The 17,418-nt window shown below is 35.8% G+C and overlaps 1 protein-coding gene and 1 pseudogene across 2 annotated transcripts in view; one reads left to right on the forward strand and one right to left on the reverse strand.

Moving 5' to 3' along the window:
- Window positions 1-5,448, reverse strand: part of LOC114488372 — a 113,990-nt pseudogene extending 108,542 nt beyond the window's left edge.
- Window positions 5,282-17,418, forward strand: part of EPHA3 (EPH receptor A3) — a 341,621-nt gene continuing 329,484 nt past the window's right edge. For both annotated transcript variants that reach the window (XM_028504495.2, XM_036017958.1), the window contains exon 1: window positions 5,282-5,574. In XM_028504495.2, coding sequence (XP_028360296.1) covers window positions 5,487-5,574 — 88 coding nt within the window. In that variant the 5' untranslated portion in view covers window positions 5,282-5,486. The remainder of the gene's footprint in view (window positions 5,575-17,418) is intronic.

Consider the following 17,418-nt stretch of genomic DNA (forward strand, 5'->3'; position numbering starts at 1 on the left):
TTATTTGTATAATGGCAAGATCCTTCAGATACTGTCTCTATTGGTGCCTTTGACACTGTGAACATAATAAAACTACCATTGTGTTAGTCTTTTCCTAACTATAAAATGATAGGCTCTAAAGAACTCTGTGGCTCAAAAGATGTTCTGGGAAGGGATTCCCAGCCTTGTGATCTTTCCATTAACTGGGAAAAAAATATTTGTTTTCAATTTTCCTCAAACTCTACTTTTATTTAATTAATTAATTTAGGTCGATTGATTCCTTCCTGAAAATTTCATCTCTCTCTTTTCATTTGTGATTCACTCTCTGTTTACCTTTCTTTTGTAATATTTACCCCTACTCAATTAATTCTGATAATAATGCATCCTCTGCATTTCAAATATTTTATTTAACAGAATTGATATTTCTCTCACTGTTTCTGATCTTTCTGGTTAATTTTATCTACTCCAATGAATCAAGCTGCCATCAATTTTCTAATGATTGCTTAACTTTCTGTTTCTAACCTGCCTTCCCTTCTTGGCTTCTCATTTTATACCTAACTACTCACTGGAACGTCTGCACTTGCATCTCAGCATGCCCTAAACAGAAGTCATTATTTTCCCATCTTTCCTCCACATCCCAGATTTGATTGACTAAATTTTTTGTCCATCAGTCGCATAATTAGTCAGCAAACCACATGAGAGAGAAGTCTTATAAGGCTCTCTCATGTTTTGATATTTACACCTTGCTTTCTCCATTTCTAAGCTTGTCTTCTTTAAGCTTCCCTTTTTGAAAGAGTAGTACATTTACTGTTTCTACTTTCTTACTTTCCATTTACTCCATTATCTTAATTCTACTTGCAGCTCAATTGCTCCATTAAAACTGTTCTCATCAAAGTCATCGAAATTTTCAGTCATCAAATATAACTGGCACATTTAGTCAGTATCTTATTGATTTTTTTTTTTTAGATTTTATTTATTTATTTTTAGAGAGAGAAGGGAGGGAGAGAGAGAGAGAGAGAGAAAGAGAGAGAGAGGGAGAGGGAGAGACATCAATGTGCGGTTGCTGGGGGTCATGGCCTGCAACCCAGGCATGTACCCTGGCTGGGAATCGAACCTGGGACACTTTGGTTCCCAGCCCTCACTCAATCCACTGAGCTACACCAGCCAGGGGTTTACTGAATATTTTTATTGCAGGTACTGTTGACTATGAACTGTTTGGTTTCTGTTATGCTAATCTCTTCTAGTACTTTGCTTTTCTCTGTTTCTGCCTATCTTTTGAGTATTGGTATATGTTAGAGTTCCAACCTTGGCCACGGACATTTCAGCCAACACTTTGCTTATGTGAATGAACCTACTTATTTTTTTTACATACTAATAATTTGCAAAGAAAATTATTTTCCAAGAAACAACTCCAGTCAAGATCTTTGTTTCCTAATAGTTCATCTACTTTGTCTTTCCCTCAGGTCACATCAAGTAGATATACCTAAAACAGAAATTTTTGTGTCTCACACCTGTTTCCTCTCTTCAAACCTCTCCTGCATTTTTGACTACTCTTTGACCAAGCCAAAAGTTGAAAGGCCTCCTAGACATATCCATCTACCTCATTTTCACAATTAAACTCTAATAAAGTTTTGCCAATTCTTCAGACATATATTTGTATGATTTGTAGTTCTACTGCCACTGCTCAGTATCATCAGCTCTGGATCGCTTCTAGATCAAGATAAAAGTGTATTGAATACTTTAATATAGGCTTACACTTTATCTGTACCATACCAATTCTCATACCATCCTTATAATATCCATATGAGATAGGATCTATTATTATTTGAATTGTATGAAGAGTAACAGAGCAAGGGAAGCCTCCTAGGTCATTCTGATTCAAGGCCTCCACTTATACCTCTATATCATATTGGCTATCTTATTGCAAAAGGATCCGAATTGGGTCTTGGTTCCTAATTGATGTTCTTGCTTCCATTTCATCCCTTCCCCTTAATTACGTCAAAATGATCTTTTTAAAAATGGAAATTGAGTGCCTGTCTTATGCCTCATGTCACCCTGTGGTCTAAGCTCCTTAGAAGAGCTCACAGAATTATTCATAACTGTGCATCCTCCTCATGTCACCTTTTACACATACTACCTGACACTATGTCAAAATTGATGCTTTAGTAATAGACGCACTTGTTATTTCCTCCAGAAAGTATGCTTTTCATGTTTATTTTATCTTCTCAGAACTCTTTCATTACAAGAGATCTTTCTAGGTATCATTCAGTTATCATCTACTACAAAAAGTATCCTGTAACCCCTAACTACCCCCTTGCTACCCCCATAGTATGGGTTAGCTACCCCCTTGCCCATACTATGAAATACTCTACACATACCTCTATTTAACAGTTGCCATAATTTCTCCATGTGATTCTACATTATTTTCAAGGGAAAAAACAAGGTCTTATTCATGTTTTTACCCTCAGTGTCTAGCACATGATCAGGCATACATTTGACACACAGTCTGTTGAACTAAAATATTACACGAACCAAATATTGCAAATGTCTTAGTCATCTCCTCTTCTTCAACCCCAAACCCAATTTTTTTTGGAGATACTATTTCACCTCAAATAAGTATCTTAATTTCATTTTGTATTTTCCTTCTTTCTGTTAGATGGATTCTTATTTAATTTTTTATTGCTTTAGTTTTACTTCAAAAATAGTCTCAAATTTCACCATCCTGACTTTGATTTTTCCCTCCTTTGCCCTCAACAGTGGTTCTGAAATGTCTGGGACCATAGGTTACCTGAGCACCTTGCCAATGTTGCAGATTTTATGGGTCTCAACCTCAGAGAATCAGATTTAGTAAGTCTTTGGTGGGTAGAAGGCATATGCACTTTTAATAGGTATTCCAGGTACTTCAATGGCAGGTGATCCATATACCACAGGTGGAGTCACTCTGCTTTGTGTTATCAGTAAAATTTCTTCATAAAACTTATAATTGATCAAGTTATTACTTGCTGAAATGCTTTTGATGTCTCTCTTTCATCTGGAATATATTGTAAAATCACTGTCATGTGGCATAGAAATTTCTACAGTTTCCAAATCTGTCCTTTGAAGAACATCTCCTAGCCTTCTGTCCCCATGGCTCACCTCCTTGTGTCCTGGCCCTTTTTTTATCACACACACTTGGTGCTCTATTTCTGCCAGATGCCCTGGTCCCCCTCACTTGGAAATTATTAGGATTTTGTTTGTGTTCCATCTGCATACCTATAGTGCCTTCTGAACCATTCTCCAGCTAGTGAACCCCTACTCATCTTACCAGCTACAATCAATTATTTCTTTCTTGTTGAGGCCTTCTCTGAATTGTCTGTCCTCACCTCTATCCTTCCTACTCCTACTCCTAATTTGGCCAAATTCATCACTCCCTTTTGTTTCTTGGTATCACTCTTCTTCATATATCCTCAGAATGTTGCTTGGATTATGGAAACTATTTATTGTCTAATGTATTTTGACCTAGAGAGTCCATAACTGAGAGATGCTACATTGTTTATGCTCTATTCCCAGGCCAGGAGTCACTTTTTACTAATTGTCACACTTTTGCAGCTTCCTGCAAACATGAATGCCTCTTTCCATGGTGACAAGCAGCATCAGTGTGAAAAGACTAGTTGGATGAAAAACCAGTGTGTGTTTTTCCAAAATATTTTTAAATTGTCACTTCCAAATAAGATATTTTCTTTCAAGTTTCAGAAAAATTTTATCTAACCCTAAAACAATGGGACTGTGCCTTACAGAAAGACTACAGCTGGGCTGGAATTTTTAAAAATGCCAGAGTCACCACTATCTCAGTCCTCTGTTCAGTATCTGTCAGTGTTTTCAGTTCTGACAGACTTGGCAAGTGAAGGAGGGTTCTACAGCCTCCAGTGACATAATGTGGGAAGAAGTTAGAGATACCAAGCAACCAGGCATACATAGAAACGTGAGCAGGGTCACTCTTTTCCTCTGGCTTCCTCTACGCCCCCTTCCCAAACCCCAGCCAGTCAAACTGTTATCAGACATTGCTAATTTAAATTCATGTGAAAATATGTTCTTTCATTACAAACACAGTGTTTGTGAAATGAAGACATTGTCAGGGAGACATTTTCAAACCCTTATTTTAGATGCCACAGCTTAGAGCTATAAAACTGATCACAGACCTTGAAGTTGTTTACTTGCCTTTACTTTTCTGGAGTTATTCAAGGAATGTAAGTCTTGTTTTTTTGTTTAGAATAGGAAATGATAGATGAGTGGGAGGATATTTGAGTGATCATCTTTTGGGGGATGCTTTAAAGACAAGTGAGAATAGTTTTCAAAATATGAATTGCAAAATTATTTTGCTGAAATAGATTGCAACCATGTTGTTCAACAGGGGAACTGGAGATAAGAGACACCATGGCTAACCACAGTGCCAAGTAAGTGAGAAAGTGCAAGGACACTATGATTTAACCACTGGACCGGAATGTTAACAAAGAACAGTTTCCAACTATTATCAGATTGGAAGTGGCTGAAAGCTGAATGAGGAGCTGTGAAATACTCAATGTTTATTTCACAGATACCAGACTCCTAATGTAGATGGTGAGGGAGGGGGTAGTGATGTGTTGTCAAGGACCTTAGTTTTGGTTTGTATTACTCTTATTTACACCCACAGCACAGAACAAAGGATGAAGGCTGACCTGCAGCTATTCCTAGGCTGCGTTTGTTCACTTCCACTTCCTTGGGGTAACACTTACTTCCTAGTTTAGAAAAACAAAGTGCACCGTTTGTGCACTGAAATCGCTGTGCCAGCAAATCTATGTAAAAGCCCTGGTAGAGTTTGTGTAAAACTGAAAAGACCTCCTGATCTAAGGTGTGTGTTAATGTCCTGGTGCACCATAAAGGACTGATGAAGAGTTATTATTATATTGACCGTAGTAAAGACATAATCCTGATTTTCCTTTGAATTATACAGTCATCATTGACTTTTCAATGGCAACCTCGTTCTTTTAATAACAAACATTTCAGTTTCTCTTCCACTCATACTGCCATGTGACACTCCTATGGGGCTTTGGTTTCTTCAGGGAATTGACCTTACAGAGTATGCACTGCAAACAATAAAATAGCTGCTTTTCATTGAAAATAAAGACGGAGTGCTTTTCTCTCTCCCCACCACTGCCCCATCACAACTTTTGTATTTCCTGCCCTATTGGCAAGACGGGCCCTGACCCCACCCACTTCTTCCCCAGCTCTAAGCTTCCCAGCGGTTTGCGAGCCACCTCTACTGTCGTACTGTACGTCAGCTCTGGCTTTCGACGGCACTAGGACCCAGGGAAGTCCCCGAGCGAGGTTCTCGGAAAGGCAGCCAGACTCCTCCTTATCTCCAGTGTCAAACTTGACATCAGCCTGCGAGCGGAGCATGGTAACTTCTCCAGCAATCAGAGCGCTCCCCCTCACATCAGTGGCATGCTTCATGGAGATATGCTCCTCTCACTGCCCTCTGCACCAGCAACATGGATTGTCATCTCTCCATCCTCCTCCTTCTCACCAGCTCTGTTCTCTACAGCTTCGGGGAACTGATTCTCCAGCCTTCCAATGAAGGTAAGCCAGGTACCACAACGCGCCCTGCCCAGCGCCCTGCCCAGCCCCACCGGGCTGGAGCTCCTCAAAGCACATTCTCACCGAAACATTTTCGGGTCATTAAGGTGCCTTCAAATAAAGCCGTTTGCTCTGAGAGTAAACTAAAGATGTGTTTTTATTTCCAGCTGTCTTCTAAAACACGTTGAGATAATTCTGGATTGCCTAAACCTAAAATGTGTTTTTAATCTGATACTAATGCAAGCAATTACCGTGTTTGAAAATTTTAAGCAGAAAGGAAGAAAAATTCTCTAGTTTTCAACCCAGGATGTTAATTGCTAAATAGCCATGGCAGTATTTTATTTTCTAATTATGACCATGTAGTACTCTGAGAACTTTGGAGAAACAAAATCATCCCACAACTCCAGATTTTTTTTTTTAGTATGTTTTACCGCAATGACAGGTTTCCCTACTTAGGATCATGGCATTTATGAATGGACTGAAAGGAAATCAGAGTTTGTGGAAGCAGAGGTGTGTGTGTGTGTGTGTGTGTGTGTGTGTGTGTGATGTTTATATTGCAACTGCTGTATTGAAGTGATGTGTATCCCGTCAGACGATGGTTTGCTCTATGGTACAGGTTCTAATGAGCAGCATATGCCACATTAACATAAGTAATATTTGCAGGAATTATAATAAGCTTAGGTTGGATTTTCTTTGTTTAAGGGCTTATATATGACTAAGAGAATGTATTTAATGAATGGTGAGAAGATCCTGGGTAGGTATAGTAATAACTGAATAGAAAATTAAGAAGAAATGTTCATATGCAGCAAATGGCATTTCCTTGATGTTGGGTTATTTATTTTCCTCTTAATTGTCATTTGTCTCTTTCTGATGAATTAATGTGCAAACTTATAATATTAAGGACAGCAATATTATAAGATTGTGTACTTAACAGATGCATTGCCTTACTCCTTTATACCTTTTGTGATCTATTTCTAATGATTTGTGAATAGAATCACTAACTCTTAAGACAAACTTCTCTGAATAATTGATTGCTTGATTTCCTCTTAATTATTTTAACTTGTAACATTTAGCAATTTATTTCACAATTTAGCAATATTGAGTAATTAATGTGCATATATTATATTACTTAGTATGTAACAAGCTGATGTATACAAGCTGATGTTTAAAAATTCAAAATATTTTGAAAGTTTTAAATTAAATATAGAACCTACCTCTCATATTTGGTGACCTACTTTCACTGCTAATAGAGCAGTTTAATTGTGTTATTTCCTTAGTGGCTGCCTTTGTCAACTTGGCAGATTTCATTAGATTTTTCTGTCTTTTTTGAATCAAGAACTTAAAAATTCTAAGTATAAGGATAAAGGAAATCATCTTACCTACAAGTGACTTTTTTCTTTTAATATCAAATAAATGTTTATTTGAAAGTAATTGTCAATCATTCTTCATGAATGAAAGGCAAGAGTAGTCATTTATATAGTGAATAACATATCAATAAGTTAAAATTAGTGTTAGTTTAATCATTTTCCTTGAAGATTTTAAAATATTGTCAACAACTAGAAAAATAGTAATATTATCCCCATATTCCTATGATCATGTATTTCTCAAAATGAACTATTTATAAACTATTAAGATAGTGGAATTTGCTGAATTAACAATGCATAGGGATATAGATGAGAGTCAGCAGTTTTGTGGAAAATATAACCTTTCAGTAATTTGCAAGAGAAAAAACACCCTTTAAACATATTCACACTTATATAAAAGTAATGAATATTAATTTAACAGAGCTAGAATAACCAAATGTAAATTACTTTTAAGCCATAACTTCTGTATGTCTGGGTATATAATGCATATTATTACATAGGCAAGCCCACATTAACCATATGTATAGAGAAGAGTAAAAAAATGACATAATTACATTTAGTTTGCTTGGGTAAAACTTTATCTATCCATTGTTCCTGGGATTATTCTTTCCAGATTGTGTCTTGTGGGTGGTGTCTTCTTTCTGTTTTGAGGCCAGAAAAGAAAGCTTTGAAACAAAATTTATATGGAATGATTTAACTTGGGTAATATTTGATGGAGGGTTTAAATATTAATACAATAACTTGGGCCTTAGTGATTGAGATGAACATGAAAAGCAAAACATCCAAGTATGTGTGAAGAGTCCCATGTAATTAATTCTCTAACAATATAATTTGAACAGAAAGCCATCCTTCTAAAAATTCATGTAGTGACTGAGTAGAAAGACTAATGATAACATGAATCTTCTTAATATTGATTTCTAATATAAATTTTGAAAACTGAAATATAAAATACTGGGTTGCATTTAAAATACTATGCTAAAGATATATTTCAGTACTATAGGAAATTTATTAGAAATTTACTAGTAAAATTTACTAGACAATTATTCAGGAATCTACTATAAAGTTAGCCATGAAAGATAAGAGAACAAAACCAGCACATTGAGTTAATTGCTAGGAAACTTGCCACCGTGTGGCTTTTTCAAAATTTGACATTTTGACAATTGAATATCCATATTGAAATGCATGGGTTCATGATAAAGAAAAAAACTTATAAAAAGTTTAATCTGAACTCCCCTTTTATTATCCAACTACAAATAACTTTTTAATATGCTTTTAAGAAAATGATTCCAGGTGATACTTTCTATTGTTGGCCTCCTCAGTGATACTAGGTCATTCATAATTTCAACAGTCACTTAAGTCAAGAATTGACCTATATACATAAACAGAAACTTTAAAAAAACTGCATAGACTTTTATTAAAATCTTATCTCTTTCTTTGTTTACATGACACACCAAAGATTTCCAATGCGACATCAGCTACTTTTCATGACAAAATAGGACTCTTAAAGTATGTATTATTAGAAAAGTTTATATATTTGCTACCATTTCCCATTCTAGGTGGATGATGATAATAAAAACTTTGAAAGGAGGTTAGAACCTGATATAAAGTGAAGTGTTCACTATTATTAGTTTGCTTTATCTGAGCATTGAATAAAGTACTCTCTTTAAACACATATTTGAAGGAATCTGAGGCAGAATGTGTGGCTTATTTATCAGTACATAATACAGTAAATCATTTTTCTCTCTAAAAATGTTTATAAATTAGGCTGACATTTATCCGTAGAACTCTTTACATTGGAAATGAGAGTTTTCAAGATGAAAGTAAATAAAATTAGATCTGCATATTTATATACTACTCATTTGGGAAGACCTTTTTTTGAAGGGCCTGGGATACCATTTGTATGAAATGTATTTCACTGAACATAAATCTTCTATCTAAATACTAGAGGAGACTATGTGATTATTAAAACTTAAAAGTAAGACTTGTGGATAACACTATATGCTTCCTTTTGATTGAATATTAGGCAGATATTATAGAAAATAAACATTTAAATAATGGAATTTTCTCTTTTTAAGAATTACTATGAATTGGCATCAATTTTCATATATAAACACATCCTCAAATAATAATATATTGTTATTGAAACATTAATAGAGAACTAAGCTATCATATCATCTTTGTAGTTTTTTTTTTAAAAAGGTTTACATTTGCTTTTAATAGCATTTCATCGTGCTAGACTAAATAATTGAATGCATTACACATTTTTGTAATTTAATAGCTCTCCTAATAGCTCTCCCCTACCTCCTCCCCAACAGTTATAACTGTGTTATTTGCCCGGAGGTAGGAGAAACCTTAATTTCACTATTTTATAACCCACAACAGTTAACACTTGACCTAGGTCATTAACAGGATTATCAGCAAATTTGTTTAAGCTTTTACTGACAACCTGAATTGCTATGATAATATTTTGATTGTGCCGGAAAGAAACTTCTTATAACCTCTCAAAATCTATAATAAAATTAATTCATTCTGCATCTATATTTTCCCAAAGACTAATATTGATAATAATAATTCAAGTGGGGAAAATGTCCACTTTGATACCTTATTCTCCTCTCTGTTATGTTTCACATATCACACCATTCTCATCCTTGTCATAAACAAGCAATTAAATGCTCTTTTAAATTGTAAATATTCTGGCAACAATAATATATTTATCAATATAAACTAGTTTTAATGTAGCTCAACCTTTTCAATTTCATATTTTATTATTGCTGTTGTACTTAGTATCATTTTCCTGCCTATTTTAAGATATAAAGTCAAGTGGATATATTTATAACTCAAGCAACTGAAACTTCAAAAGGGAAGCAACATATAATAAAACACCATTGCCACGTGTTCTTTCATGGTTGCGTTTACATAAAGTTGTCTTTTCCATGAGACACTGGAAACTGGGAGCTACAATGAAAAGCTCTTCAACTTAACATAAAAGTTTTAAAGAAAATGTACACATCAAAACTTAATGGTGTTTTTAAAACATTGTTTAGATTGTTTAGGAAGCTTCATGTGTGGTTTTTTTATTTGTATATAATTAGAATTTATTTGCTCATTGCTCACATAAATAATTTAGTAATTTTACCTTGACTCTTGAGAAACAAATCCTTAAAAAAGAATTTAGTAATATCCTTGATCATGTTTATATATTATCTATTTTAATATTCAAATTGTGGTGTGTTCTTTAAGGATCCCTCACTTTAATAGTTTCTCACAATAACTTACTTTATAAAGATTGCTAAATATCAGTTATTTCTGAAACTTTGAATTTTTGCAAATAAAATACATGCAATTTTTAAAATGTCAAGTCATCAGTTATATATGCAAAGAATTTTTAAAGGCAAAACATTTCCACAGTGCATTTGATTTACTAACTTCAACTCAAATGGAAACAGCAAGAACTGTTTTTGAGAGGTATATTTTCCAAGTCATAAAATCTTCCAGAAAATATTAATAAAACTTTCCACAAATCATCAAACTTTGATAAGTTCTTACAGACATTTACTTACTAAGAAATCTGTGATGTCGGTTACCTTTGATTTTAGTCATTTTCCGATAATTTTGTCTGGCATAAGTACTAGATGTAAGGGGAAATATGTATTTCTTGGAAGAACACTAAGTTTTACAAATCATATTCCGTCAAGATCCTCAACTTCATTTATTAATATACATATTTTCTATAGAATATTTAATAACCCTTGTTCTTTTAATTTCTGTTAGACAAAAGATTTAGAAAAACAGATGCAGGTGTTCCCTTTTGGTTCTGTTTTCAGAGATCTGGATTTTATCACCAGGGAGGGTCAATGCAGGGCTTCTACCAAGTGCACAAGTAACTTCCCACAGATTTTTCAAATAAAGGGTTGACTGCTGGTGTGAAACGTTCATTACATTATTCATCCAGTACAGCGAAAACCAGCACTTGAAATTTATTTCTCAAAGATTTGAACGTCTTAGAAAATTCTTCTTTAACGACTTTAGAAATAAAAGTAATGTTGTGACATTTATAGAAAGTGGAGGATTTCAAGCCACAAAACAATTTAGGAAGACACTCCTGGTCGGAGTCAGAGTATGGGCACATGTGTGCCCTCTGATTTCACTTTGTGGGTCTATTACCAGCTGCCTAGTATCAGGTAGTTCTTGGAATCTGGCAGGAGGTTTTCTCTTGGAAAAGTCTGAAAGTCAGCAAGTTTTAGATTCCCTCACACCAGCTTTCTTTGAAATTAAAAAAAAAAATGGTGGTCAATTATAAAGGAAAAAATCAGCAAGTGAAAAGAAAATAAAAAGTTGGTTAGAAAGATGGAGAGGTAGAGAATTGCAAAGGTTCTAAAACCAATGCATTATATAAATCTTTACTTAAAATAAAAACATTTATCACTTAAAACATCTGGCTAATCAATTTTTATTAAATTCCTAAAAAACCCTGCACACTTAAAAAGGGAGTGGGGTTGCATTTACTTCCCCTTTCAAGTTTATACACATTTGATTTTATCCCAGAAGAAAATATTTTATTCAGGAAAGTTTTAAGAGTATACGCCAAAGAATGCTTCCCCCTTTGGATGCCTGGGTGAATACATATGGAGGTTGATGGAATCAAAACCAGTTCAGCAAATAAAGCCTCCAACTTGGACTGATGTTATTAAAGTGGAAGCCCTGAGTGTGTAACTCCCTCCCTCCCTTCATTTTCTAAACCACGTCCTGCTGTTCCAGTCAAAGCACAGGGTGAAAATCCACATAATCCAAACTAACGTGATGAAGTCAGAATAATAGAAGAGAAAGGAGGGGAAAAACAAGTGGGCAGCACTGTACAAACAAACTGTTGTGAATAATCACAGCCCTGTGCTGGGGGTAGCCACGGGAGGGGATGGCGGCGCCTTTTCCCTCCGCGTCACAACTCCTGCATTTGATAATACAGTACCGATTAAATTTCCAAAGTGTGCCCTCAGAAATTTTAGAGCACTGAAAGGCTGTAAGGGTAGCAGTGGCAGTAACACGGAGCCCCAGAGGAGAGCAGGCGCTCCCCGGTGCCACCACACCCACCACAGGGGAGTCCCTACCACTCACTGCGCTGGGGGGGACAAGGCTCAGTGTTGTGCAGGGGGGCGGGGGAGACACGACGTCTCCCATACATTCACCTTTTCTCCCCAAATTCGATTAAAGATCAGATCATTAAAATCCAACTCCAGTTTCGCGACCCCCAACCCCAGAGCACCCGGAGCCAGTAAGGTCTTTGTGCGCGAAGGTGTCTTCGCCTGGTCTGCGCCTGGCGGCCGCAACTCACTACGCAAGCGCCGCGAGATGGTCCGGACCTCCAGGGCCGGTACCCACTGGAAAGCAGCGGGCGCACGTGGAGCCGCGGCTGCTCAGGCTCCTGCCCGGCAGCCGGTGCTCAGAGCTCTCAGCCCCGTCGGAGGTAGCGGAGAGGGCCGCCGGGGCGCCAAGTTGGAGGAAACACGCTCGTGATGAAGGCGCGTCCGGCAGAGTGGCAAACGCGCGCCCTCTGCCTGTTGCTGCGGAGCCGCTGGCCGGGAGAGGGAGCGTGCTCCCACCACCTGGACACTCCTTACCTGTGGTCAGTCCCTCCCATACTGTGCGAGCTGCTGGGATGCGCCCTGCACTTGCTGACTGTCACAATTCACTTTGACCTCAGATGCTGCCTCCCTTACTCCCAAAGGGAATCAGTCAGCTTTTTCAGTTTGGTAGTCGGAGGTGGCGCGGTCTCCTTTCCTTCCTAGTTCACTGATCCACAGTGTGACACTTGGAGAACCCTCAGCTCTGCTGCGTACCTAGCACTCCCTGCAGGGTTGGGAAAGCACCTCGACCTCGTACCAGGCCAGCTCCATTGGGACGCAGGGGAGTGCCTGGCCTCGCGTAGCTCTGCTTGCTGCTGTCTGATCCGAGCCCTTTGCCATTTTCTTGACCTTGCAGACGATCTCCTTCAGTTCTTCAGTCACCAGATTAAAATGAGGACTCTTTATTTTCAGTTTCCTTTCTAACCATCTACAAATGCCACCTGTTAGGCCCTCTTGAGAGCTAAAGGTAATGTTCCATAAACTTTCCCCCCATGCACAATCTCAAAAGTTGTCTGTTTCCTCCTTCAGCCCCATGTTTGATTGGCATCATTTTATTAAAACAGGATTTTCTGTCTTCCAGTTTTGGCAGTAAACCTGAAATGGGCCAGAAAGGGTTTCTGGGAGCCCGGTTATGAAGGTAGATTAGTAGTTGGACGGTGCTGATGTTCCTGCGGTTGTGTCGGAAATTTAGTGTTTTTCATAAAATACAAAATTGTTGAATCCAGGGAATTCCAAAACTAAATATGGCCTCAGTGCCACGCCCAGCACTGAGATAATAAATGCACAGAGTTCTGCTGGTTAGAGAGATTTTACCCTTATGTTATCATTCATTGCTACCGGACCTCATTTAATCATTAAAGCAGCCCTAAAATAGGTATTATGACATCTTCAATTGTTACAACAGAGGCAAATAATCGCAGTAATGTAGTAACTGACCCAGGCCTGCTCTCCTCTTTGACTTTTGAATTTAACCTTATGTTTTCTCCTATACACAAATGTGTGAATTAGGAGACATTCTTCCATTCAGGAGAAGCACTGACTCTTCAACTTTAATCTCAGTGACTACACTAATTTGTGACTTTGTAAGAAAGAATTAGAAATACCCAGAGTATTGGAGTGAAATGTTATACTTCAAAGTCCTTTCAAAAAAAGGACTTAAGAGATTACTTAGAAACTGAAAAATGTTTATGTTTATAACTTATGATTATCTGCATGTGTGGTAGACACACTAAGAAAATAATTTGAAGAAAATTTGATGTGGACAGAGGAATAGGAGAAAATATCTGTGATGTGTTGTCCTCCCACATTTTTGCCTCTTTGTTGCCTGACACTCAAACACTTCTTTCCTCAACTTACAAAGAAGGTCTTGCCAGAAATTTCATACACAGAGTTTGTGAGGCAATTGTCAGTATAACCCAAGTGTTATTCTTTAGGATTTTATATATTAAAACAGAGTGTGAATTAACCTTTGGAATTGTTATAGAAGTCAATAATGGGGGAAAATAGAACATGGTCTAACTGTAGACTATAGTCTTTGGGGAAACTTTTTTTCACTTAAAAGATAATTTACAAATTACTTAAGATGATTTATCTCCTCTTTTATAAAAACACTTGTCCTCTATTTAAGTAGAAGCATTGTGAAAAGGTAGCTAAAACAGGGTTTTGAAAGGTAGCAAATTAAGCTGGGGGCAATTATATTTTTCATGTGGGTATTTCAGCACATATGTTTTGTATTAATTGCTGCAATAAATTCTGTTAACCTGGCAAAGAACAAAAATAGCATATTGATGACATCAGACTTCCAAATCAGAAAGCTGCTTTTAGTATCTTGCTTCCTTCACTGTAACATGCAAAGGAAAAAAAAGAGGTTTTCTAATTTGTCTTCAGTCATTTACGTTTCCAACAAATTATGCAGCCACTCAAGCTATTGGAGCATTTTCTGTGAGCAAAAGTGTGGGCTTAACAACAAACATTTGTTTCTTGCTTCTGGAGCATTAGAATCAACAACTGTTTTCCCCAGTTTTTAATTTTTTATTCATAGTTGAGTGGTGGAACTCTTTAAACCCAAAAAGTGCAAACTTGACTTGCCTCTTGTATAAGACAAAAGTTTGGACTGATTATATGGTAGGTTCTCAAAAGGGACTGGAGCAAAGGGAGAAACCTAGGTTAGTTTCATTACTGATACATCTGAGCAATATCAAAATGCTTTCATCTTAAATTTTCTATATATTTATTAAGGAGAGGTTACTTTGTCTTCTTTTACATAGTAGTTAAGAAAGATACATGAATAAACTCTACAGGTCCAGTGAAGAGTGACACCTCACCCCCACCACCTACCCCACCTTTCCTGGATAAAAATATGAGGCTTTAAAATGAAATGTTTGTTAGTGATAAAGTTCATCCGTTTCCAATCAATATAAAATTTAAGGGACGTGGAGAACAGCTTTTAGGAGTTACCATGTGTTTATTTCCCAAATTTGAACCTAATTTAACAATTAATAAAGATATATAGGTTTTTAGAAGGATTTTTTTTATTGTACATGATAGTCTTTGCACTGAGTGGATAGGCTGAACAGCTGAGTCGCTTCCATATGAATCATCTAAATCGTACTCTGGGTTAAGCAGAACACCACTCAGAGAAGAAGTGTACTCGCAGAACTGTGTGTGTGCGTGATCAAATAGCATTGCCTCTTACAAAACTGAGCCATTCCCACATTGTGGACAAAATTTTATGGATAAATACCTTTTGGAATCAAATGATATAAAATTTAGTTTTTCTCAGTTGCAAATCAGTGCTGAGAAAAACTAAAAACAACCATTAGTTTGTAAGTCTCTAATCTTGTTACTTTTCCCCAACTAAATCTCCAATTTACTTGTCAATATTCAAAGATGGTATAAAGCTAGAGTTATCTCCAAATTAAGATATTTCTCCTACAATATGTCAAAAGTATTTGTGGTAGATTTTGCACATGAACAGAATGTAAAGAACTGGCACAATAACAAACTTAAAGTAGAAATTAAATTCTTTTAATTTCTTTTATTAAGGATGTAAACATCATCAAATGTAGCTATTGCCAAATATTGAAAATGATTTTAAGGAGGCAAATAAAAGGGGACAGTATCTTCTCTTTGTTTACTTTTACTACTTGGTTTATCATGGATAAATTAATACTCATTTACATTAGATAACTCAAAAAAGATAAACTTACATATTATGGTGTTTTTGACATTTTTAACCTGAAACTATAATTCATTGATAGGCTTTGTTTTGTGAAAAAAGATTTTCTGTCATAATTATACATATTGCATCTGACTGAACAAGTTAGATTAATTTATGCTTAACATGCGCTCCCTATATCTTGGCATACAGCTGCTGTCCTTAAACATTTGTACATTGAATAAAGATGTTTTCCTTTACCTTTGCTTTAAGTGATGTCCAAAATGACTCTAAGTATTTTAATATCTTAAATATCTACACAGAATTGGGGAAGAAAAACTAAAATAATATATATAAACTTGGTAGTATCCTTTTAAATTTCCCTTTCCAAGGGTGATCCTATGGAAACTAATTAAGAACATGTTATTTTATGTTTGGCCAAGTATGAAGTAGGTTTACTTCTCTAACCCTGGTATTGAAAACTTCAGAACCCTAAATTTAATTTCAAAGGCCCACATTTAAAGACCATTAGCATGAATCAAGAAAAATGTTAAGAGAAAAAATGAAATTATCTTTCATATTATAAAAATTTGTTGTTTATTTTTGTTTACTTACCAAATGGTGAATACCTTAGTATTAGTTATGTACTAAATTTTAGAAAGAAAGTTATAGGGAAGGGTATAGTCTATGCCTTTGAAGATAACTTAGGAGGGACAGATGACTACAAAATACTTATACAAAAATGTTTTAATATAGGAAAACTATGAAAAATGAAATATGAATTTTAAGAGAAGACTGTAGTTAGCCTCCCAAAACAGAGACCCTGGGATACAGGGGAGATTTGTAAAAGATAACTATTAATAATAACAATAATATGTCAATAATAGCAAGGGAAAGGAGAGTAAATAAGCCTAATTTCATGTGGTGGGGATGGCTATAACCCAGATTTTTAAAATGCATTTATCTAGAATTATTTTTTAATAATTAGAATGAAAACATAAGTATACAAAAATGAAAAAAATGCTTTAAAAGATCATTTAGAAAGTTATTTTAAATAAGCCTGTATCTAAGCTTAATGTAAGTAATGTGTGAGTGCATGCACATGTGTGCATGTGAGTGTATTGGAAACACTTTACTGCATATCAAAAAAGAACTGCCTCCAAATAAAAGTGTCTGTAGATGCAACTCATAATATGACTATACTACCAAGAAAAAACACATTGAAGTTCATTAGAACTCTACCTTTTCTTCCAGTGATAAATTAAAAGTTTTCAATCACCCAAACTAAAGTCTGATACTGTCCATTAACAGCATGCTCCAAGTATCGAAGGAAAAGGGTCAGAGTTTGAATTAAACTGATAAGCATGTGCCACATAATTTGATTCTTTGTCGGTGTCTATAAAGACCTGTATTTATACCTTGAAGAGTTTGTATGTGTGTGCATCTAGGACTTGTAGAATCAGTCATGACATTATGATATCAGGTCCAGATTTAGTTATCCTCCAGAATGTGATGAAACCAAATCTATGTACTGACTTTTTCTAGAATTTTAAACCAATATATATATATTCCATAATGTACTCCTTTTGATATTAAAAATTGTATTTTGATATAAAAATATCCAGAGAAAGTTTTTAGATGGAAACATTTTTATTATTAACTTTGTTTTCTAGTTAAAACTTTGAATCCTCCTATTTGAGGGACT

The sequence above is a fragment of the Phyllostomus discolor genome, chromosome 2 (assembly GCF_004126475.2).
Source record: "Phyllostomus discolor isolate MPI-MPIP mPhyDis1 chromosome 2, mPhyDis1.pri.v3, whole genome shotgun sequence".
Classification (NCBI taxonomy): domain Eukaryota; kingdom Metazoa; phylum Chordata; class Mammalia; order Chiroptera; family Phyllostomidae; genus Phyllostomus; species Phyllostomus discolor.